At 52.3% G+C, this 20,395-nt stretch overlaps 12 protein-coding genes across 12 annotated transcripts; 5 read left to right on the top strand and 7 right to left on the bottom strand.

The window, feature by feature from the left end:
• Positions 1 to 593: 593 nt before the first annotated feature.
• On the top strand, positions 594 to 2,912 carry HPODL_02172 (Conserved hypothetical membrane protein; the record flags this gene model as incomplete). The annotated part of the gene is made up of 1 exon (XM_014081792.1): positions 594 to 2,912. One exon carries the CDS (start codon positions 594 to 596, stop codon positions 2,910 to 2,912), a length of 2,319 nt encoding a protein of 772 aa, XP_013937267.1.
• A 21-nt stretch (positions 2,913 to 2,933) lies between these two features.
• Positions 2,934 to 3,845, bottom strand: HPODL_02171 (Protein transport protein SEC13; the record flags this gene model as incomplete). Its single annotated transcript, XM_014081791.1, has 2 exons — positions 2,934 to 3,809; positions 3,843 to 3,845. 2 exons carry the CDS (start codon positions 3,843 to 3,845, stop codon positions 2,934 to 2,936), a joined length of 879 nt encoding a protein of 292 aa, XP_013937266.1.
• A 67-nt stretch (positions 3,846 to 3,912) lies between these two features.
• HPODL_02170 (Member of the ChAPs family (Chs5p-Arf1p-binding proteins: Bch1p, Bch2p, Bud7p, Chs6p), that forms th) lies at positions 3,913 to 5,889 on the bottom strand (the record flags this gene model as incomplete). Its single annotated transcript, XM_014081790.1, has 2 exons — positions 3,913 to 5,824; positions 5,858 to 5,889. 2 exons carry the CDS (start codon positions 5,887 to 5,889, stop codon positions 3,913 to 3,915), a joined length of 1,944 nt encoding a protein of 647 aa, XP_013937265.1.
• Positions 5,890 to 6,028: 139 nt separating this feature from the next.
• HPODL_02169 (transcription initiation factor TFIID subunit 9) lies at positions 6,029 to 6,502 on the bottom strand (the record flags this gene model as incomplete). The annotated part of the gene is made up of 1 exon (XM_014081789.1): positions 6,029 to 6,502. One exon carries the CDS (start codon positions 6,500 to 6,502, stop codon positions 6,029 to 6,031), a length of 474 nt encoding a protein of 157 aa, XP_013937264.1.
• Positions 6,503 to 6,564: 62 nt separating this feature from the next.
• On the bottom strand, positions 6,565 to 7,977 carry HPODL_02168 (uncharacterized protein; the record flags this gene model as incomplete). Its single annotated transcript, XM_014081788.1, has 1 exon — positions 6,565 to 7,977. One exon carries the CDS (start codon positions 7,975 to 7,977, stop codon positions 6,565 to 6,567), a length of 1,413 nt encoding a protein of 470 aa, XP_013937263.1.
• A 769-nt stretch (positions 7,978 to 8,746) lies between these two features.
• Positions 8,747 to 9,280, top strand: HPODL_02167 (Dinucleoside triphosphate hydrolase; the record flags this gene model as incomplete). Its single annotated transcript, XM_014081787.1, has 1 exon — positions 8,747 to 9,280. The coding sequence occupies one exon, from the start codon at positions 8,747 to 8,749 to the stop codon at positions 9,278 to 9,280; it is 534 nt and encodes a 177-aa protein (XP_013937262.1).
• Positions 9,281 to 10,090: 810 nt separating this feature from the next.
• HPODL_02166 (uncharacterized protein) lies at positions 10,091 to 11,383 on the bottom strand (the record flags this gene model as incomplete). The annotated part of the gene is made up of 1 exon (XM_014081786.1): positions 10,091 to 11,383. One exon carries the CDS (start codon positions 11,381 to 11,383, stop codon positions 10,091 to 10,093), a length of 1,293 nt encoding a protein of 430 aa, XP_013937261.1.
• Positions 11,384 to 11,662: 279 nt separating this feature from the next.
• Positions 11,663 to 12,717, top strand: HPODL_02165 (D-amino acid oxidase; the record flags this gene model as incomplete). Its single annotated transcript, XM_014081785.1, has 2 exons — positions 11,663 to 11,685; positions 11,721 to 12,717. The coding sequence occupies 2 exons, from the start codon at positions 11,663 to 11,665 to the stop codon at positions 12,715 to 12,717; spliced, it is 1,020 nt and encodes a 339-aa protein (XP_013937260.1).
• Positions 12,718 to 13,784: 1,067 nt separating this feature from the next.
• Positions 13,785 to 14,651, bottom strand: HPODL_02164 (oxidoreductase, short chain dehydrogenase/reductase family; the record flags this gene model as incomplete). The annotated part of the gene is made up of 1 exon (XM_014081784.1): positions 13,785 to 14,651. One exon carries the CDS (start codon positions 14,649 to 14,651, stop codon positions 13,785 to 13,787), a length of 867 nt encoding a protein of 288 aa, XP_013937259.1.
• A 195-nt stretch (positions 14,652 to 14,846) lies between these two features.
• On the top strand, positions 14,847 to 16,373 carry HPODL_02163 (sugar transporter; the record flags this gene model as incomplete). The annotated part of the gene is made up of 1 exon (XM_014081783.1): positions 14,847 to 16,373. The coding sequence occupies one exon, from the start codon at positions 14,847 to 14,849 to the stop codon at positions 16,371 to 16,373; it is 1,527 nt and encodes a 508-aa protein (XP_013937258.1).
• Positions 16,374 to 16,642: 269 nt separating this feature from the next.
• HPODL_02162 (Transketolase) lies at positions 16,643 to 18,565 on the top strand (the record flags this gene model as incomplete). Its single annotated transcript, XM_014081782.1, has 1 exon — positions 16,643 to 18,565. One exon carries the CDS (start codon positions 16,643 to 16,645, stop codon positions 18,563 to 18,565), a length of 1,923 nt encoding a protein of 640 aa, XP_013937257.1.
• A 20-nt stretch (positions 18,566 to 18,585) lies between these two features.
• Positions 18,586 to 20,310, bottom strand: HPODL_02161 (uncharacterized protein; the record flags this gene model as incomplete). The annotated part of the gene is made up of 1 exon (XM_014081781.1): positions 18,586 to 20,310. The coding sequence occupies one exon, from the start codon at positions 20,308 to 20,310 to the stop codon at positions 18,586 to 18,588; it is 1,725 nt and encodes a 574-aa protein (XP_013937256.1).
• Positions 20,311 to 20,395: the final 85 nt, after the last annotated feature.

Here is a 20,395-nt window from a genome sequence, read left to right as displayed (position 1 = left end):
AGTTCCAGCGACGAATACTTCCCGATCAAACGCTTTCGGTGTCGTGCTTCGCTGATGTGAAGGGTCTCGTATAGGTTCTCATAGTGCGTCTTCAGTTCGCTAAATCGGCGGTCCAGCGCAGAATTCCTTTTCTCTCTGATGATTTCGTACAACGGTTGCGGCTTCGTGAGACTCCCTGTAGTGTAGGTCCATTTACAGTTGGGACAATTGAATCGAAAATTCTTGCTGGTTTTCGTGTCCTCGTTGTTGCTGTCTGCCTTTACGCGAAGTCTTGAGCGGCATGACGGACACCTAAAGCAGTGGCGTTGGCAATACCGCGATTCACGGTCAAAACATCGCCAGCAAGACGGACAATACTTGGATTCGTGTTCCAGATCAACACAACGGTAGCATTTGATGCTGCGGCAGGTATTGCAGAAATAGAGGTCTTCTATGGGGTGTCGTAGGCTGGGATCATGCAGGGTTAGCGGGACCTTGTCGACGGAGCCGGGAGGCTCGCAACACGGACAAAATACAGACCCCATAAATTTGCGCCCGGGAACCAAAATAAAAATCGTGCTTTATTTTTCGTTCAAATATTATTGCCTTTGTTAATGAACTGGCTTCGTTTCGCTTTAGCAGGCTGGCTTTTTTCCCACATAGCCAGCACCAGCGAGCAGCTGCTTTCAGTCGAAGAAAGCATAGCCATCTTCAAAGAGGAAGAGCCGGCGCTTCGAGAAAGCCTATGGTTTCTTACTGATTATAAACCTGCACCAGACGACCAAGTCCACTTGGCTCTAGACGTGGACTACTACGATGAGGCAGACAACATAAAGAAAAAATACTGGAACTCGAAGCTCTCAGAACGCCAATTGCATGCCCTCGATTCCTTGCACCGTCTGGCCGACGAACACAATGACACCGACGCTACCTATCTCCTGGCCCAGATCAACCTATTTGGCAACTACTCGCTGCCGACGAACGCAACACAGACATTACATTACCATCAAAAAATGGTCCAGCTGGCGCCCAACTCGACCTCAAACTACCTGCTGGGCTTCATCTACGCAACCGGACTTTTTGGCAAGCTGGACATGGACCAAGGCAGAGCGCTGCTCCACTACCAGATTGCCGCCGACCAGGGTGAGATCCGTGCAGCTATGGCATTGGCATATAGATATTACAAGGGCATCTCTGTGGAACAGAACCTGATGCTGGCTCTGTACTATTACGGCATGGTTGCGCACGAATGCTTTGAGTTTATCAAGAACGGGCCAATCGGCGGACCCAACATCGATCACTTCAACTTCCGCATTTACGACCTTCAGGGGGGCTTGTATGGCTCAGGAGCGAGCGAAACAACACCCATTGTTCCTTCCACATTTAAAGAGGTGGTTGAGTATGAGGACTTCACAGACGTTGATTTCCAGTCCTCTTCCTACAAAGACAAAGCACGCTCCGTCCGACACTACTACGACGGCAACTACTGGAGACCGCGCGACTACAACACAGCCTTTGAGATTGCCCAAGAATGCGCAACTCGCGGAATCCAGCTGAGGCCTGTCCAGGACGTGCTGGACGATAGAATCGACCGCAAATTATCGGTTTCGCGGACTCTCATCCAGAGTGTTGGCCAGTGCTGTTCGGATCTGGGCCACATGTACCTCAGAGGCGAAGGCACGGAAATCGACCTGGAGGCTGCCAGAGTTTGGCTGGAGAGGGGCGTGAAATTAGCCAACTCGGCGGAAGCCAGCGTAGATCTCGGACTTCTCTACGAATTGATGGATGACGAAGATCACCGCGCGCAAGCGTTTGAGCTCTACAACTCTGCAAGTTATGCGTCTGCTAGAGCTCTGTACCATCGAGCTAAGATCCTCATAAGAAGCGACTTTGAGGCCGGACTGGGCCAGCTCATTACAGCAGCATACAGGAACGTTCCCGAGGCAAAATACCAGGCTGCACAGATGAAGGAGCTCCAATACGAGCCAGGCAAAGAAGAAGGAATCCTAGTGTTCTACAAGGCCTTTGTGGAGCACATGGAACCGGTTGTTTGCGATTTGCAGTGGGCCTTCCACCAGCTGCTGAACAGAAACCATGAACAGGCTCTTATTGGATACGCCATGGCTGCAGAGCAAGGATTTGAGCCCGCACAGTCATCCACGGCATTTCTTCTTTATTCGCCTGTCGGATATCTTGAGGAGCCTCCTAGAGTACCGTTCGAGCGGTTCCAAAGCTCGCTAAATTACTACAGACGTGCACACCAGCAACAAAATTTGGACGCGGGAGTTTTTCTTGGAGATATCTACTATAACGGGCTCAAAAACTCACAGATCGGAAAGTCGTCAGAAAAGGGAGAGTATGCTGTCGAGCCAGATTACAACACGGCTTTTTCGTACTACCTTTCGGCAGCAGCAAAGGGCAGTCTACAGGCCAGATTCAATCTCGGCTACATGTACGAAATGGGTATTGGGCTGAGCCAGGACTTCCATCTGGCCAAAAGGTACTATGACCAGATGTTCGAGATAAACCAGAAACCTTCTTTAGCTGCTCAGCTGTCTCTTCTGCGTCTCTGGCTGAAGATCTGGTGGTATGGCGAGAAAACCGCTGAAGATTCGGACGTTCAACAGCCTACGAGCAGAACGTGGGACGATTGGGTGCAGATGTACACGAGACTCAGAAATGAGAGACGCGAAACCTCTGCGCAGGAGCAGCTGGCTAACGCACCCAACAGAGCCGGGCCAGACTCGAACTTTATTTTCGAGAGCACTTTCGAGAACGGCAACGCAGACATCTTTTTCTTAATCGCGTTTGCATCGATCTTCCTGCTAGTCATGCTGAATCGGTGGCGGCTTCTGCGCCAGCGCCGGCCGGGAGAGCCCGACGACGAGCCTGAAGACGAGCCAAACGTGAGGTTCCGGGTAATACTTTTATAGCATGTTAATTAGTATGTAAGATTACTGGTCGACTTCACCGGCAGATTCCCATTTTCCTGACAGGTTCTCCTTCCATAGCGTCACCTTGTTGTCTCCACCACTGATGGCAAGCACGTTGCCGCTGAGCGACCAGCTGGCTCTCCAGCACACGTCAGGGAATTTTTCCTCGGTCAGGAGCTGTTTCTTCCATGGCGACGTGCCGCCAACCGTGTCGTTGGTCCATATCAGAACAGTTCTATCTTGTGACGCAGATGCAATATATGACTTTGAGAGCAGGGACGACGACCAGGCCACGTCTCTGACCCAATCTGTGTGGCCGGCGAGCACGGCCTCCTCGACATAATTATTGACTTGCGGGTCGAATTTCCATATTTTGACCAGGTTGTCGCATCCGCCGGTCACGAATCGTCTTTCCTTGATGTTGTCCTTGTGTGGTGGCGCCCACGAACCCGCGTTAGCTCCGATGGCATGTGCCTGGAACACCATTGTCTTTTGTGACCCGTCTTCCATGAACTCCACCACAGAGGCCTTGCCGTCACTAGATGTGCACAGAAGCACTGCACCGTACTCGCTTGGTGCCCACGAAACGCTGTTCACCGAGGCTTGGTGCACACCGTGCTCTGCAATGTTCGACCACACTCCGTTCTCTTCTTTCCAGATGAGAGCCTTACCGTCGTACGAACAAGAGGCGAGTATCACGCCAAATTTCGGATGGGCCCACGCGACCTGCCAAACAGGCCCGTCGTGGCCCTTCAGCGTCTCCACTAGCTTGTGGTTCTCGCCGTCGACTTCAAAGATCTTGATCGTCTTGTCCGACGAGCACGTCGCCAGTCTTTTCCCGTAGTAGTCTAACACGGCGTCGTGAATCAGATCGTCATGCGCGTTGCCAATTGTCACCTGGAGTTAGCACTTGGAAAATGATTTACTCACCATTTGTGTCTATTTATTAAATATAACAACAAACATTTATTTTCACCCTTTGGTGTGAGGTGGCCAATTTTCAATCGTTCTCAATCAGCCCGTACTCCTCCAAATACAGAATATTGTCGCGGACAAGATCGTAGACGCCACGGTTGTTCTTGTATTTGACCTTGATCTCGTTCTCCACCTTAGTGCGCCCAACTTCGTTGATCAGACCCGACAGGGCAAGAATCATCTTCGGCGAGAACGAGCAGTACCATCTGTGGAACCACACGGTCAGATTGACCACCAGATCCAGAATCTGATCATTCAGCTTGTTGAGTGCCTCCAAGCTTGCCGTCCTCTTCTTCTGTTCGGTGTAATAGTCTAGTAATTTTTTGGAGCTGCGCACAGCAAACCGCAGGCCAAGGCCCTTCTCGTAGCATTGGGCAGCCTCTCTCTGGTGGCCCAGCCGCTCCGAGACAAGTCCCAGAAGCTCCCATTCCAACGTCGTTTTCTCGAGATCCAGCTGCTGGGCTTCAAAATGCATCACCTGCGCACGATACATCGTGTAAGTCCTCAAGTCCTCGTACAGAAGCATGAATAGATTGTCGAGCCATCTTTCGCAAAGACGCTTCTTTTTGAACTGGGACCCAGCAGACCCGTTCGCGGCTTCTGACGAGCCAGAGCTGCTGTCCAGGCTTGGCTGTGCATTTTCCTTCTTGAACTCGTCCTCCATCACAAACACTTTGGTACGGTATTTCAGAAGTGACTCCCAGCCGGTCTCCAAAACTATGTCTGTCAGCAGCTTGTACGCTTTGGCGAAAGTCGACTTCAAATTGGCCGCAGCCAGATTCAGCAGATTGTGGTCGACCTTCTCGTGCTCTGCAGCAATGTCCAGCGAGCTCAGACTGGTCACATTGGGAAGCGTGACATCCATTGGAAGAGGAAGATGCAGATCCTCAGGCTGCGGATTGTTGACTCTTTTCAGCACAAATTTGTCTTTATGAGTAACCATGGGGCACGAGTTCAGTGTGAGAAGCGCCTTTTCATAGTCTCCTTTTTGAATGTATGCCTCCACCAGGACAGACCACGGCTTGAAGTACGATGGAGTGCTGTTGACCGCCTTAATGGCAATTGGAAGAGCCAGATCCAGCTTTTTCTTGTTCAGGCAGTATTGGGCCTGCAGAGTGAGCATCTCGCCATCCAGCGGGTTAAGCTTGATAGTATCGTACATCACCTTGACGGCTTTTATTTCTTGGTTGTTGAGCAGGTACAGTTTGGCAATCAAATACGAAGCCGTGTGGTCTTCCTGTGTGATTCTGTTGAGAATTGCAATTCCTTCCTCCCACATACCTGTCAACTGAATACACTTGACAAAAGCGTCCACCAAATAATTGTTGCATCTGGTTGGCACCTGGAGATCTTCAGAACACCCGAGTTTAGGGCCCTCGTTATACAGTTCCTCGAACCCCTTCACAAACAAAGACGCGCACTCCTTATTGAGAAATGGATTGATCTTGCGAATCTCCACCACAGACGTGAAATCGTCCACGTCGGCGTCGGCACTAATCAAAGCACGCACAACCGCACTGACAAATGTCTCAGTCCACAGTCGATCGGTTTCGTTCACTTTGTTCCCCAGCCCGTCAATCATGTACGATTCCACTTGGCCCGGGAACTTGCAAGTGACCCGGACATCAACTTTGCTGAACACGTTGTAGGTACAGTAGGTTGCCTCGGTCACTTTCCAGTGTTTTTCTTTCCCGAACCAGATTTGGGGCTCTTCGCCAATGATGTTGCTCAGCGAGTTCAAAAGAGCCGCAATGGTGGCAGAATTCGACACGTCGGCCCCCGTGTAGTACAGAAACGTGCCCAAATATGGATGTTTTGAACCGGAAGAGCTGTTGTGTTTCTTCAGATGCACCATATCTGGGGGACCCAGATCGCTGATATTCTCGAGAATGGACGTTCTCTCGTCCAGGCTCTCGCCAATGGTCTTTTCGACGACCCTGGAGTTAGACAGAAGCCATTTATCTACTTACTCTGGGATTGAGCCCTGCGTAACAAAAGTCATAAAAATAACACTTGTAATGTACAAATAAAAATATTTAATTATGGACACCTCGATTTATGCCGTCCCTGACAAACGAATTTGTAGCAGTCGCGGAACCAGAATCTCTGCTGTGTGTCCTGCCACAAGGTTGTAAGGGTATTCATTGCGTCCTCTGTCGCTTGGACTCTCCTTCGGGCCCCTCATCCTCCTCCTCGTCCAACTCCCAGTCCTTGGCCGTCAGACAGTACTTCTCCGGAGGTAAGCGCACACCCCACGCAGGCATAACTGGCGGCAAGGGCTTCTCGTTTCTTTCGGCAGCCAGTTTCAACAAAAGCTTCTTCGGAGGAACAGGCTTGAATTGGTAGTTTGTGCGAGCAGCAATAGCCAATCTGATATCCTCATTTGAGAGCGGCGCATTCGACATCCCGGCAGAGGCACCTCCATTGGCGCTCGCGTACGCATGGTCGTTGTACAACACCGCATCTTGTAGAATTCCACAGGTGTATCTGTACGCGAAATCCATCAACTGGAGAGGCACATGGTCCTGGTACGACTGAATTCCCTGAGTGGCAAAAATCAGGTGCAACAGACGCACATCGCGAGGAACCTCCTCGTTCCCTGCTCCGCTGTTCATCGTGTAATGTTTGAACTTGTTTTTTGTACAAAATTAATTATTATACACACCCGTACACCGGGTCAGGCGTACTTGGACAGTTCGAGCTCGTAGCGTTGCAACACCTCTGCGTGTCCTAGCAGAAACTGCGTGTGCGCAGTGTTTAGCACCTCATCAAAGCGGAAACTTTGCAAATACGTCTGGAAATTGGCCTTGTTTGCCACTATTCGGTCCAGACACTTAGCGTTGGCTTCCTGTCGTGCCTGGTGGTATTTGGCCATTAAATGCTGGTAATTGAAAACCTGAATCAAGTATTCTTGCATGCGGTGTTGTAGTTGCTCGCGTGTGGCCAGCCCGAATTCGGGGAAAGGTGGCGGAGAAATGTGGACTATATCTGCTTCGTTGCACTGGAGATCTGATAATGTAATAGAAGGCACATTTGCATCAGGTTCCTCGGACTGCATGTCCTTTTCCTCGTCCACACTCATGTCAGCGTCCACCCCAAGACTTTCTCCCATGGCTGACATGTTGAAATTGCCGTTTGTCTGAGTGAAAGGAGGAACATTGTCGACATGTATTTTGAACTTCTCGTCGTCGGGGTCTTCCATCTGTGCCTTATGCGCTCTCTGTTCTCCCTCCTCCTCCATAGCTGTTCTATTTGTGAATCGTTGATGCGAGCCAGGCTTCCAAAATCGCTGCTTGGGCTTTTTGGGGCTATGTGTACGCGAAGGTGGATCGTCCACCACAATGGGATCTTCTTTCGTCCCACTGTCGAGTATTATGGGGTCTTCGGGAGTTCCATTAAACGAGGCAGTTTTGGGACCGGTGCTGTCTTCGAATTTAAACTCGGGAGTACTGAAATCTTTAAGAATATCCGCAAAATCTGTGCTCATTCGCGGTTTTTGCTCCTTGTCCGTCCATTTGCTTGGCTTTTCGGTCTTTGGCATCGATCCGGGGTACGTCTTCTCTCCGGGAGTGAACGAATAGGACGAGCTGGTTTTCCGCCACCCGCTGGAACCGTTCGTGGAATGGCTTTCCTGAGTATATTTTCTGTGTGTTTCATGACGGTCGGACGAATATCTACTGTAATGGTAAAAACTATCTGTGTAATTCCACTTGTTGGCCCAGTCGTCCGCCTGTTTTCTATGGGCCTCCTCACGTGCCTTCCGCTCCTGCTGTTGTCTCTTCTTGAACTCTTCAAACTGTCGTCTTGCTCGCTCGTACTCGTCGTACGCTGACGGTTGTTTCGAGGCCTTTGGAGTAAACGAGTAGCTGTGCGTGGTTCGTGGCGTATAAGTTTTATCAAACTCGGCTTTCTTGACGGGATCTGACAGAACGCCATAGCTATCGTTTATCTGCTTGAATTTTTCCTCCGCCGAGGCACTTTTGTTCTTGTCTGGATGGTACTTCAGCGCCAGCCGTCGGTAGGATTTTTTGATCTCAGCATCGGTTGCATTTCTGGAAATCTCCAGCACCTCGTAATGGTTTATACTCATGCAACATAGAATAATTTATTTTGCATTTATTTTAGAGAAAAATATTGGGGGTGACGATAGGAGATTTTTTTGGATAGTTTACTACGTAATGTGATCGCTTTATTCACCTGTATCTAAGTCATTTGCCACTAAGACCAGGTGCAGCTTAGTCTAGATCAAAAGGAATTAGGGCAGCAATTAGATGGAGTGTAGAATATTAAGGTGATCCTTTCCTGATTATAAGATTTGTGGTTCGGTATTTAAGCAGACGAAGAGAACAAACGAATCATTGGAATGAGCCCGAATGAGTGCGCTCCTTTCTGAGAAAATCCATGCTTCTGAAAAGAAGGATACTATATCAAATCTGCTACTCATGCGATAAGAGAAATTCACTGATCTACGAAACGAGTCTAAAACATCGCCAGTCCACTGATCTGCAGCAGCAACTCAGACAGAGCACGACATAATCCTAGCTACCCTTGCATGCTTGAGTTAGTGCTCCTTTGGCTCTGCTTTCATTAGTAGTCATTTGCTGCAAAGCGGAGAGTAGTCCCACTATTTCGTGTCACTGAACCTTTGTCACTGCCATATATGACTCCAAACCACTTGACCTGCTTGCCAAAGACTCTCAGTTGAAAAATAGTACAGCGGTGTAGGAGGCCAATCACTTACGTAATGTCGTGCTCGACCATGGTTCCTGATCTTTTTTGACATTTAAATAATTAATTGAGTAGCTCCAAATAATTTTATCTATTGATTAAGTTCCTTTTAGCACAGTACATCCTGCTAGATGTCGAAGATCTTCTTCTATAAATTCCCCGTCACAAGCCAAGTGTTCTACAAATCCAAATTCACCTATGCCTTGGTCAACCTCAAACCCATTGTCCCTGGACATGTGCTGGTCGTTCCTCTGAGAGTGGTTCCACGACTCAAAGATCTCTCGCCTGAAGAAAGCGTGGACTATATCATGACTGTGCAGCTGATCCATAGCTTTATTGAGAAAGTGTACAAGGCCGACTCCCTGAATCTGGCCATGCAAGACGGCGTTGCAGCGGGACAGTCCGTGCCCCATGTGCACACCCACATAATTCCACGGTATTTGAACGATGGTTACGGAGATGGAATTTATGAACTGTTGGAGTCGCACGAACAGGATCTCAATAGCTTCTTCCAGATTGCCCTGAAGAAAATGCAGGTCGCCAGGGACGAGGACCGCAAACCAAGATCTATGGAAGTGATGGAAAAGGAAGCCCATTGGTTGAGGGAGGAGCTAAGTGAGTTCATCAAATCCCGTGAGGCCCTCCATTCCGACAAAGTACTATGAACCGAGCACATGGAAAGTTTAGGCTGACATTTCTGGTACAAACTTTTCATCGATCGGTCAGTCTACCGCTGCAGACATATTCAGGATAATATAGAAGTCAAATAGAAGTTGATTTACCGATTCAACATCAGTCTTCATACAGTTCACACCGTTCGCACCCAGTTTAGCTCTGGTTATGAGCATTCCAATGCCCTCTTCTGCTGCCTTCTTGTGTAGCGACTAATAAATGGCATCATTTATTTTGTAACCCATACTGGTCAATTTGTTCAACCCTTATATAAGTAACGGTCCAGAATTTTAAACTATAACCATTTTTAATTTCATCGCAAGAATCCGACTCTTTCGGGACCTTCCTGCTGATTTCCAACACATTGTATCCTCTACAAAACACAGAGCTGACACGACTATCCCAACATACAGCCTCCTTCAGCACGCAGTTTCCAGAGCACGAATCGTTCGTCCATGTCACGTGACCAGAAACTCTTGGCTACGTGAGTTGACGGGCGTTCTTGCAAAGGAAGTGAACTGCTTTTCTTGAGTGAGATTGTAACAGCCATTTTTCTGCACTGGATTGGAACGTGAAAGCAACCTTAGTTTAAATTATCTAGCCTCGTAAGATCTCGATTCTAACATAATTTAACAAGTACTGTGCTACAAGTATGACAATTCGCACGATTTAGTTGTATTTCAAAAGGTGCTTTTTACCCCATTGCAACCAACTCCACAATCTCATCTTAAGATCAATCTAGGTTCTTGGTCTATATAACAGAACGAGCAACATCTTCGTGTCCCAGCTATACCAGGATCTATTTACTCCTTCAATTCCGGGGTTAGAACCATCAGTCCCAGAATCGACCGGGCAACCTCTCCGGCCATGATGGAGGTAACGTCGTTCGTAGAATCGCCCCATGGAGAAACTTCCGTCACGTCGGCACCAACAACGTAAAGGCCCGCCAAACCGTCAATAATCTCGAGTAGCTCTCTGGAAGACCATCCGCCTGGCTCAAGAGATCCCGTGCCCGGGGCAGACGGAGGATCTAGAACATCAATGTCAAAGCTAATGTACACTGGCGAGTTGCCCAGTCTTTCCTTAATTTTGTCAATTATTCCCTGGACACCTATTTTGTCCACGTCCCGGGCCATGATCTTGGCGAACTTCGACTCCGAGTAATCGCGGCTAGGGTCTCCTCTGTCCTCGTACCATCCTCTCAGTCCGGCGTGGATATTGTTGTCAGCAGTCCAGCCTTTTCTGTGAGCCCAGTATAAATACGTGCCATGGTTCAGCGCAGCATACTCGGTGACATTTGGGTTCATGTAGTACGGATTGACGGTGTCAAGATGAGCATCGAAATGCAGAACGCTGACTTTGCCGAATTTCTCGTGAGCAGCACGAATTCCCGAGTAACTGATGGTATGGTCGCCTCCCAGAGCCAGAAACCGGGGATATTTTCCAGGATTGGCTTTTGTGGTCGAATGGTTGAGAATAGCTCTTTCGGACCGGTATAACTGGTCAAGAGCAACTCTGTTGTCCAAGGGCGTCATCGGAACGTTGCCGCAGTCCACTATTTTGGCCCAGTTATTCCACACGTTTAATCCTTCTCTGTATGGAGAATATGCCGGAGCAAACTTTCTCGTACCCTGTCTAATAGCGTCTGGTCCAAACCGCGAGCCCGGCTTGTACGAGATTCCGGTGTCAAAAGGAGCGCCAAGAACAACAATGTCGAGCTCCAAGTCGGCCAGCTTTTCTGGATCAAAACAGTGCTGCTCCATTGGAAGATGTCCGTAGGTCAGGTATCCTGCCTGCGAAATGCCGTTGTATCTGTCGCTTTTGCCGGGATACAGGTCGGACGTGTCATCGGGATCTCTGTACTTGATCTGCTGAGACGCAATATAGGCCAGGTCGTCAGGAAGTTGGACGTCGGAGGAAAAAACGAGAGCGTTTTCCTGGTCTACTTTATAGTAGTCCTCGAGAAACTTGATTTTGGTGTCCTCGTATTTTTTAACGAGGGCAGAAGGCACATCTATAGAGCCTTGGACGGGAATCTGGTCCAGTCTCACATGTGCCGCAAGCGCATGGACGCTCAGGAAAAGAGAGAAAAGCATAGTTGAAATTGGAACGGATGAGGTTTTTATCGCGGAGAACTGCCAAAATAGGAAGCGATAAAGGATTTCCGACGGGGTTCGCTCGAGTTCGGTCGAAGTCAGAAAGGGAGACGACGGAGGTTGCCAACGGCAGTAGGCAAAGGGTTAACCGCGCTTGTTAGCTGTCAGATGGAAAATGGACTCAGGAGCAGCTCATATTGGAATTGGGCCCGTGTCATGAGTGGCTGGCTATTTTAATTGAGTCAGATAAGAAAATTCGAAAAATCGCTTTTTCCCAACATGGCGAAAATCATAGTTATAGGGTACGTACCACTGTTGGGCCCAGCTAACCAGCCAGTTGCGGCGTGGTTGGAATGACCACAGCCTTGGAACTCGCACAAAGAGGCCACAATGTCCAGATTGTGGCTCGTCATCTGCCGGGCGACGTCGACGTCGAGTATACCAGTCCTTTTGCAGGCGCCAATTGGTCAAGCTTCGCGCAGGACGGGGACTATGAGATGAAGGAATGGGACAAACTTGGTTATTACCGGTTTATGGACCTGGCCGAGAACGTTCCCGGCTCAAGTGTGGTGAGACGCACGGAGCGGATTCTCAACTCCAAACGGCTGCCGTGGTTCAAAGACTTTGTGCAGGATTTCCGGCTTCTTTCCAAAGAGGAGCTACCGGACGGAGTCGAATACGGCCACGAGTACACCACCGTGGCAATCACGGTGCCAATCTATTTGCACTATCTATTGCAGAAGTTATTAAGTCTGGGTGTTAAGTTGCACAGAGCACATTTACACCACATCAAAGACGCCGCCAGCTATTTCACCGACGGCAAAGTTGATGTGACTGTGAATTGCTCTGGCCTGCTCTCCAGCAAGCTGGGAGGCGTGATGGACCAGGACGTGTTCCCGATTAAGGGCCAGGTGATCCATGCGCGGAATAGCTGTCCGTACATGCTTTCCGTCAAGAACATTCCTGGTGCCAGCAAGGACGAATTATTGTACATTTTCCCAAGGAAAGAAGGCGGCACGATCATTGGCGGTTGTTTCCGCGTGAACGACTGGACGCCGGACGTGGATGAAGGTCTATTTGAGCGGACTGTGGCCCGTGCACGCCAGTACTGTCCGGAACTTTTTGAGCACGGCGACTTGGACGTCGTCAAGGTGCACTGTGGCCTGAGACCGGGCAGAAAAGGCGGGCCGCGAATTGAGAAGGAGGTTATTCCTGGCGTTGGCCGCGTGGTGCACAACTACGGCGCCGCAGGTGCTGGATACCAGAATTCGCACGGAATGGCCATGAAGACGGTTATGCTAGTGGAGTCGTTTTTGCGCGAGCACAAGCTCTAATTGGCGGAGATCCCTTTTGTCCAGCTGTAGCAGCCCAGGATGAGCATCATGGTGAGGAATGAAACCACAAGACTGGCGGTGTAGTATACAGCGCGGCGAATTTCGTTTTTAAGTGCCACGATCTCGTTGACAAACGTGCTCAGCGTGCTGTACACACCGCAGAAACCTGTTCCCAGGGCAACTAGCACGTCAAGCTGTAGTTGGTCGGTGACCAGAGGCGCCCCCGTGCTTGTTTGTCCGTGTATTAGAACATAAATTATTGCGAGGAGAATAGATGCAGTGACGTTGGTAATAAAGGTGCCGATGGGGAACCAGGAGCGAGCGTTGAGTTTTGCGAGATGGTAGCGGCCGAAGCAGCCGAAGGGGGCGAAGACGATGCCGAACGACCACGATTTCTTCCAGAAATGGTGGTTGTGCAAAGTGCAGCAGAGCACGAGGTTGACGATCCACACAATAACTCCGAGCACCATGGTCAGCAGCTCAAAATTATGCACCACTTTGATAAACTTTTTATGGCCAAGTCCCCATGAGTCGCCGAACCTGGTGAGGAAAGAAGCGAGATCAGAGCCCAAATGGTAGCCAATCATGGAGACACCCATTTGAGTGAAAATAACGGAGAAAAACTCCATAACTCCGTAGCCGTGGTTGGGCAACTTGTTGTGTACGTTGAGAATATCCAGTGTTTTGGCGAGTATTTCCATGACCAGGGCCGAGAAACTTGAGAAACTGCCAATAAAGCCTGTGGTGAGGGCTGTGTAGACCACGAGCGCTTTTTTTGTCTGTGTTTTCTCGTCCGGGAGAAGCGTTTGCCAGCCCTGGTCGTACTGGTTAACTAGAGCGATCAACAGACAGGCGGTGAAATTCGACCAGATGCACGAGCCCGACAGCTTGTAGTTCGGGTTGATGTAGGAATTTGAGTAGAAAGTAAGTTTGGTGAGTCCTTCCCGGGCCATGAAGCCGAGAATCGACCAGAAGACCAGCTCGAGGTGGACATCGAGCCAAGACATGGAAATAAATAATTACCGATAATTAAGTTGCACAGCCATGTAATTATAGAAATTATAACTTTATGCACCAGCACAGTGGCCGCCGTCAATTCTAAGGTCAGAGCCGGTCATGAACCGCGACCCGTCGCCGAGCAGAAACACGGCGGCCGTCTTGAAGTCGTCGGGAGCGCCCAGGCGGTTAAGCATTGCACCGCGCATCCACGTCTCGTACAGCTCGGGTTCCACGTCCAGCAGCTCCTGGGTCATGGCAGTTATAATATAACCCGGCGAGATGGTGTTGATACGGATACCGTACTGGCCCCATTCCTGGCACAATGACCGCGCGAGCTGCAGCACGGCGGCCTTGGACGTGTTGTACGCCGTATTTTCAAGCCCACGGTTCGCGATAATGCCGGACATCGACCCAATCAGGACGATCGAGCCTGGCGTCCGTTCTGCTACAAGAATCTTGGCCGTGTGCTTGGCCATGATGAACGAGCCCACAAAGTTGATATCAACGATTTTCCGGTACAGCTCGACGGGGTAGTCGATAGCTGGCAGCTTCTGGTTGATGCCGGCGCAGTTCACCAGGCCGTGAACCGGTCTGCCTGCTTGGGCGGCCTCCTGAGCGAGCCGGGGTAGCAGCAACTCCACGGCCGGCTCACTGGTGACGTCGAGCGTGTTGAACGAGAGAGACCCGCCGTTTTCCTTGGCGAGCGCCTGTGCAGCGGCCCACTCTTCGGTGAGGGGCTCTGGCAGCAGGTCCAGAGCCACTGCGCTGCCGCCGGCCTCTAAAATGGCAGTGATAAGGCTCAAGCCGAGGCCACGGGCGCCGCCGGTGACAAAGTAGGTCCTGTTTTTCAGATCCAGGCCCGCTTTAATGGAGGACGGCGAGGCGGGAGCAGGATCGGTGATAGTGGCGAGAGGATTATAGGACTTGTACGTCATGGTGCTGCACCAAGAGCAAGCTAGTGCTGTATTTATAAGCCCCAATTTACAATAGCGGTAATCGATGCGGGGGCCGCATTGTGGGGCCGCCTAATTTTTCCAAATCAAACAATAGCCGTAAATCTAACGCATGCACCCCGCATTACACGCAGTCTTGGTATAAATGGACGGCTGAAAGCCCTGTTGCTTCCAAGAATGTATCTTGGATTGAAAGGCCGCAACTTGCAATGGGGAGTCACCATTGCCTCTGGTGCAGGATTCCTGCTCTTTGGATTTGATCAGGGCGTGATGTCGGGCCTGCTGACGGGTGCCGCGTTCACGCACCAGTTCCCGGCGATTGACACGACGGCCACAGGCCACGGCAGCTCATCGCTGCAGGGCACCGTGGTGGCCATCTACGAGATTGGCTGTTTCTTTGGCGCACTGTTTAGCTTCGCGTTTGGAGAGCGGCTTGGAAGACGCTGGAGTATCATGATCGGGTGCCTGACCCTGTCTGTGGGAGCCGCAATCCAAACCTCTGCGTACGGCGTTGCACAATTGATTGTGGGACGGATTGTCGCCGGGCTGGGAAACGGCATGAACACGGCCACGATTCCTGTCTGGCACTCGGAAATCTGTAAAGCCCACAACAGAGGCCGCGAGCTGTCGATCGAGCTGGCGATCAACATTTTTGGAGTTATGACGTCATACTGGGTTGACTACGGCATGAGTTATGTCGACAGCGAGGCCCAGTTCCGGTTCCCGATCTCGTTGCAGATTGTGTTTGCGCTCTTCACGCTCGCAGGAGTGATGTTCTTGCCGGAGTCGCCACGGTGGCTGATTGCCCACGACCGCCATGCAGAGGCCAAACAGGTGATCCATCTGACGATGCATAACGCTGAGCAGATAACCGACGACGACCCAAGTGTGGTGCACGAAATCGAGCTGATCAACGAGGCACTTGCCGAAGAACGCCAGTCTGCGAATGTCGGCTTCGCCGCCGTCTTCACCAACGGACCGCAGCGCTTTTTCTGGCGTACCTTTTTGGGCATGTTTTCGCAATTCATGCAGCAGCTGTCGGGAATCAACCTGATTACGTACTACGCCACGAGCATCTTTGAGGAGTCCGTTGGTATGGACCACAACTTGGCGCTGCTGATGTCAGGGTTCAACGGAATTGCGTACTTTTTCTCGTCGCTGCTCCCGATTTGGTTGCTCGATAGAATCGGCCGCCGCAAGCTGATGCTTTTTGCCGTGATCGGACAGGGCTCGTGTATGGCGATTCTGGCCGGCACGGTCTCGAACGGCAACACGGCGTCCGGAATAGTCGCCACGATTATGCTGTTTATGTTCAACTTCTTTTTCGCCGTTGGTCTGCTTGCTATTCCTTGGCTGCTCCCAGCAGAGTACGCGCCTTTGGCGATCCGTACGAAGGCTGCGGCGCTGGGCTCTGCCAGCAACTGGATTTTCACGTTTTTGGTCGTTGAGATCACGCCGTCGAGCGTCTCCAACATCGGTTACAAGACGTACATCTACTTCTGCGTGTTCAATTTCTGCTTTGTGCCGATGATTTATTTCTTCTACCCAGAAACGAAAAACCTCCCGCTCGAGAAAATCGACCGCATGTTTGTGGGGGAGAAGGTCCACTTGTTCTGGAACGACGCGCTCGAAGACGACTTTGCGCTTGTTGCCGACAAGGCCGCCGAGAAAGCGGAGGTCGAGATGGTGGAGTCAGGTGTGTAAGTTTAAGCTTAGCAATATCTGCCGCAATTTTTTTAAAACTCGCGTAGCTTTCCAGATTGGGAAATTTCGAGCGCAACGAGGACCCCAGATAAATAGCACCGATCTGGCCTGCTGGAACGCCAATGACGACCGACAACTCTCAGACACACCAGCTCGTGCTCAGCAGTTTCCGCTGCCTCATTGCAGACCTCGTCCAGCACTATGGGGGCGGCCATCCCGGCGGCGCCATGGGCATGGCCGCTATGGGTGTGGCTTTGTGGAAATACACCATGAACTACTCTCCAAGCAACCCAGATTTCTTCAATAGAGACCGTTTCGTGCTCTCCAACGGCCACACGTGCTTGTTCCAATACGTGTTCCTGCACCTGTCGGGCTACAAGCACATGACCATGGAGCAGCTGAAAACGTACCACTCGGACCGCCCAGACTCATACTGTCCGGGCCATCCCGAGATTGAGCACCCAGGCATTGAAGTCACAACTGGTCCGCTCGGCCAGGGCATTGCCAACGCTGTCGGCCTCTCCATTGCGTCGAAAAATCTCGCCGCTTTGTACAACAGACCGGGCTACGACGTGGTGGACAACTCCATCTTCTGTATTGTCGGCGATGCGTGCCTGCAGGAAGGCGTTGGGCTCGAGGCCATTTCGCTCGCAGGCCATCTTGGTCTCGGCAACTTGATCGTGCTCTACGACAATAATCAGGTCACGTGCGACGGCAGCGCCGACGTGGCTAACACGGAGGACGTGGCGGCCAAATTTCGGGCGTGCCAGTGGGCAGTGCTCGACGTGGCCAACGGCTCTGAGGACGTCGAGGCCATTGTGGGCGCCATCGACCGCGCCAAGCAGATCACCGACCGGCCTGTGTTGATCAACGTCCATACCGTCATCGGCTACGGCGCGCTCAACCAGGGCGAGGCATCAGCGCACGGCGCAGCGCTCGGAGAGGAAAACGTGAGACAGCTCAAGCTGAAGAACGGCCTGGACCCAGACCTGCGCTTCCACGTCCCGCAAGAGGTGTACGAGTTCTTCAGCGACTGCGTTCCGCGCGGCCAGCACAGCGAGCGGCTGTGGGAAGAAAAGGTGGCCAAGTACACGGAGCAGTATCCTGAGCTGGCGGCCGAATTTGCGCGCCGCGTGGCGGGCAAGCTGCCCGCCGACTGGAAAAAACACATTCCAACAGAATTCCCTTCCGGTCCAACACCAACTAGAAAGAGCAGCGGTCTCGTTTTTGCGCCGCTCGCCAAAGCCATCGACTCCATTATCGCCGGCACGGCCGATTTGACGCCGTCTGTGCACGTGAGCTGGCCTGGCGCTCGCGACTTCCAAAAACCCCAGCTGCAGACCAAGTGCGGTTTGGGCGGCGACTATTCGGGCCGCTACATCCACTACGGTATCCGTGAGCACGCGATGGCAGCGATTGCCAACGGGCTTGCCGCCTACAACAGAGGCACGTTTGTTCCGGTCACGTCCACTTTCCTGATGTTCTACCTGTACGCTGCTCCCGCCGTGCGGATGGGCGCTCTGCAGGAGCTACAGACAATCCACGTCGCCACACACGACTCGATCGGTACGGGCGAGGACGGGCCAACTCACCAGCCGATCGCGCTGCCGGCATTTTACCGTGCGCTGCCGAACTCGTTGTTTTTGCGGCCGGCAGATTCTGAGGAGACCGCCGGTGCTTGGGAAGCTGCCATGGACTTTAAGCATGGACCGAGCCTCATCTCGCTGTCACGTCAGGCTCTGCCGCAGCTGGGCGTCACTGCCCGTGACAAGGTTGCCCTGGGGGCCTACGTGGTGAAGCCGGAGGCCGAGCCACAGTTGCAGCTACTGGCAACGGGCTCTGACCTGCAATTGGCCCTGAAAGCGGCCGAGGAATTGGCCGGACGCGGTATCCGGACCAGAGTGGTCAGCTTCCCGTGCACACAGCTGTTTGAGCGGCAGAGCGCCGAGTACAAGCAGAGCGTGCTGCTGCGCGGCAAGATTCCGTCCGTGGTGGTGGAAAGCTACGCTGTGAACGGCTGGGAGCGGTACGCGACGGCGGGCTACAGCATGCGCACGTTTGGCAAGTCGCTGCCCGGCCAGGCTGCGTACGAGTACTTTGGGTTCTCGCCGCACCGGGTGGCAGACCGGGTGGAGAAGTATTTCCGTTCGGCAACTCCAGAAAAATTATGGTATTTCGAGGATTTGAACTAAATAGCTGAAATTAATTGGTGCTAATAACTCCAATGTTCCTGTAGGTCGCGGATACGCCAGCTGGTGGACCAGCCAGTGGTATTTTCGATGTCGCGCAGCAGCTGGACGATGATGTGCTGCTCCTCCTTGCTGCTCATGAGCTTGCCCGCTACCCAGAGCGGTTGCAGCGCGTTGTTGAGACAGCCGTGGTCCGAGTTGGACAGGCTGATGCCGACGACGCACTTGGCGTGCCAGATGAGGCTCTTGCGCATGACGGGGTCCACGGCGAGCGTGGGCAGCGGGCGCAGGATGCGCGTCTTGTACTTCATAAGCAGGATCATGGCGGTGTGGAACATCTGCGTGCCCGAGATGGCCGGGGCCACGCAGAACAGGATGCTCGGGAACGGCGTGCCGTCTTTAAACACGCTCACGACGGGATGCATCTCAGAGGGGCGGTCCTGCCACCAGCGGTCAAGCTCCGTGTACAGCTCGATCCACTCGGACTCGAAGTCGTCCTGCTTGAGGTTGCCCGAGTAAACGAGCCGACACACGCGGGCAAGCAGAAAGACCATGTAGTTGGCGTACATGTCGCGCGACTCGTTGCCGTCGAACTTGGAGTCCAAAAACAGCGCGCGCGCGTGCTGCACCGTGCAGTTGCGCGGCAACCAGTTCTCGCACGGGATCAGCGTCGCCGTCTTGTGCGAAATGGCGTGCATCACGTCCATGCGAATAAAACACCAGAACACCGCCTGCCGCAGGCCCCCCGAAAATCCGTGCAAGTCTGCCACTCTGAACAGCGCGGCACAGCCCTTTAGATGCTTCGTCCACGTTTCGCTCGGGTCCGATGACATCATCTCGAAGCAGCACAGTATCACGCACGATGCCATCACGCTAGTGTCGGGCACTTTTTTTACTTTCGGAATTAGGTATGTGAGCGACCGCTCGTACAGCCGGTACGTGGTTTCCGAGACAGGCCTGTCGTGCTGGAGCTTGTCGCGCTGACGGCTGGAAATAGTCAGAATCGCACACATAAGCGGGTCGTCTTTGGCCGTTTTTGAGAGCAGCGCGGTGAAACAGCTCCTGTGGTCGAACATGTCGAGCCAGGGGCCGATATCGTTGACGTAGCGCGTCAGCAACAGCAGATTTTCCTCGGGCGAAAGGATATCGTTGTCGGCGGGGCCGTGGCCAAACTCCAGCCCATCGTGGAACGCGTTGATTCCCTTTGTGAGGTTGAGCAGCTGGTCGTCGAGGGACAGGTCGTTTTCGAAAATGTTGCCCGACAAATTCGCCGGCGTGGACGGGCTCGTGGTCATGGCGTTGAGAAACATGTAGTCGCGCAAGGTCTCGCGCAAGTTGGCGTAGTCAGGGCTCACGCCCGACACTTCGTTGCGTTCAAACGCCCACGGCCGATCCCGCACGCTCTCGTCCGATGAGGGCGTGATGGGCACCGCGACCGGCTTGACCTCGTTCAACAGCGACTTGAGGTCGCAGAAACTGCTGCTGACCGCCGGCTTGGCAACCGGCTTGGCCTCGATCGGCTGGAGGTCCGGCGTGGCGGGGACTTTTGTCGGACGCTCGTCGCCAGGGACCATCAGATGGAAAGTGCTTGCGCGCGACGGCCATACGCACTCAAAGCGGCGGCGCGTGCAGAACCCGCACACGGGCTTTGCCTCGTCGCATTTTTTATGTTTGCGGCGGCAGGTCAGACAGCCCGTCTTAACGCGGCGCCGGGGCTCTGGCAGGAGAAGAGGATCTTTGGGGAACATTGACGAAATAGAATTAAAAAAAGATAAATCTGTACCCCGACTTTTTTTTCATGCACGGGGAACTGGCCGACTCCGCACACCCGTA

Source organism: Ogataea parapolymorpha, chromosome I, assembly GCF_000187245.1.
Source record: "Ogataea parapolymorpha DL-1 chromosome I, whole genome shotgun sequence".
NCBI classification, from domain to species: domain Eukaryota; kingdom Fungi; phylum Ascomycota; class Pichiomycetes; order Pichiales; family Pichiaceae; genus Ogataea; species Ogataea parapolymorpha.
This window is presented reverse-complemented; position numbering and strand designations above follow the sequence as displayed.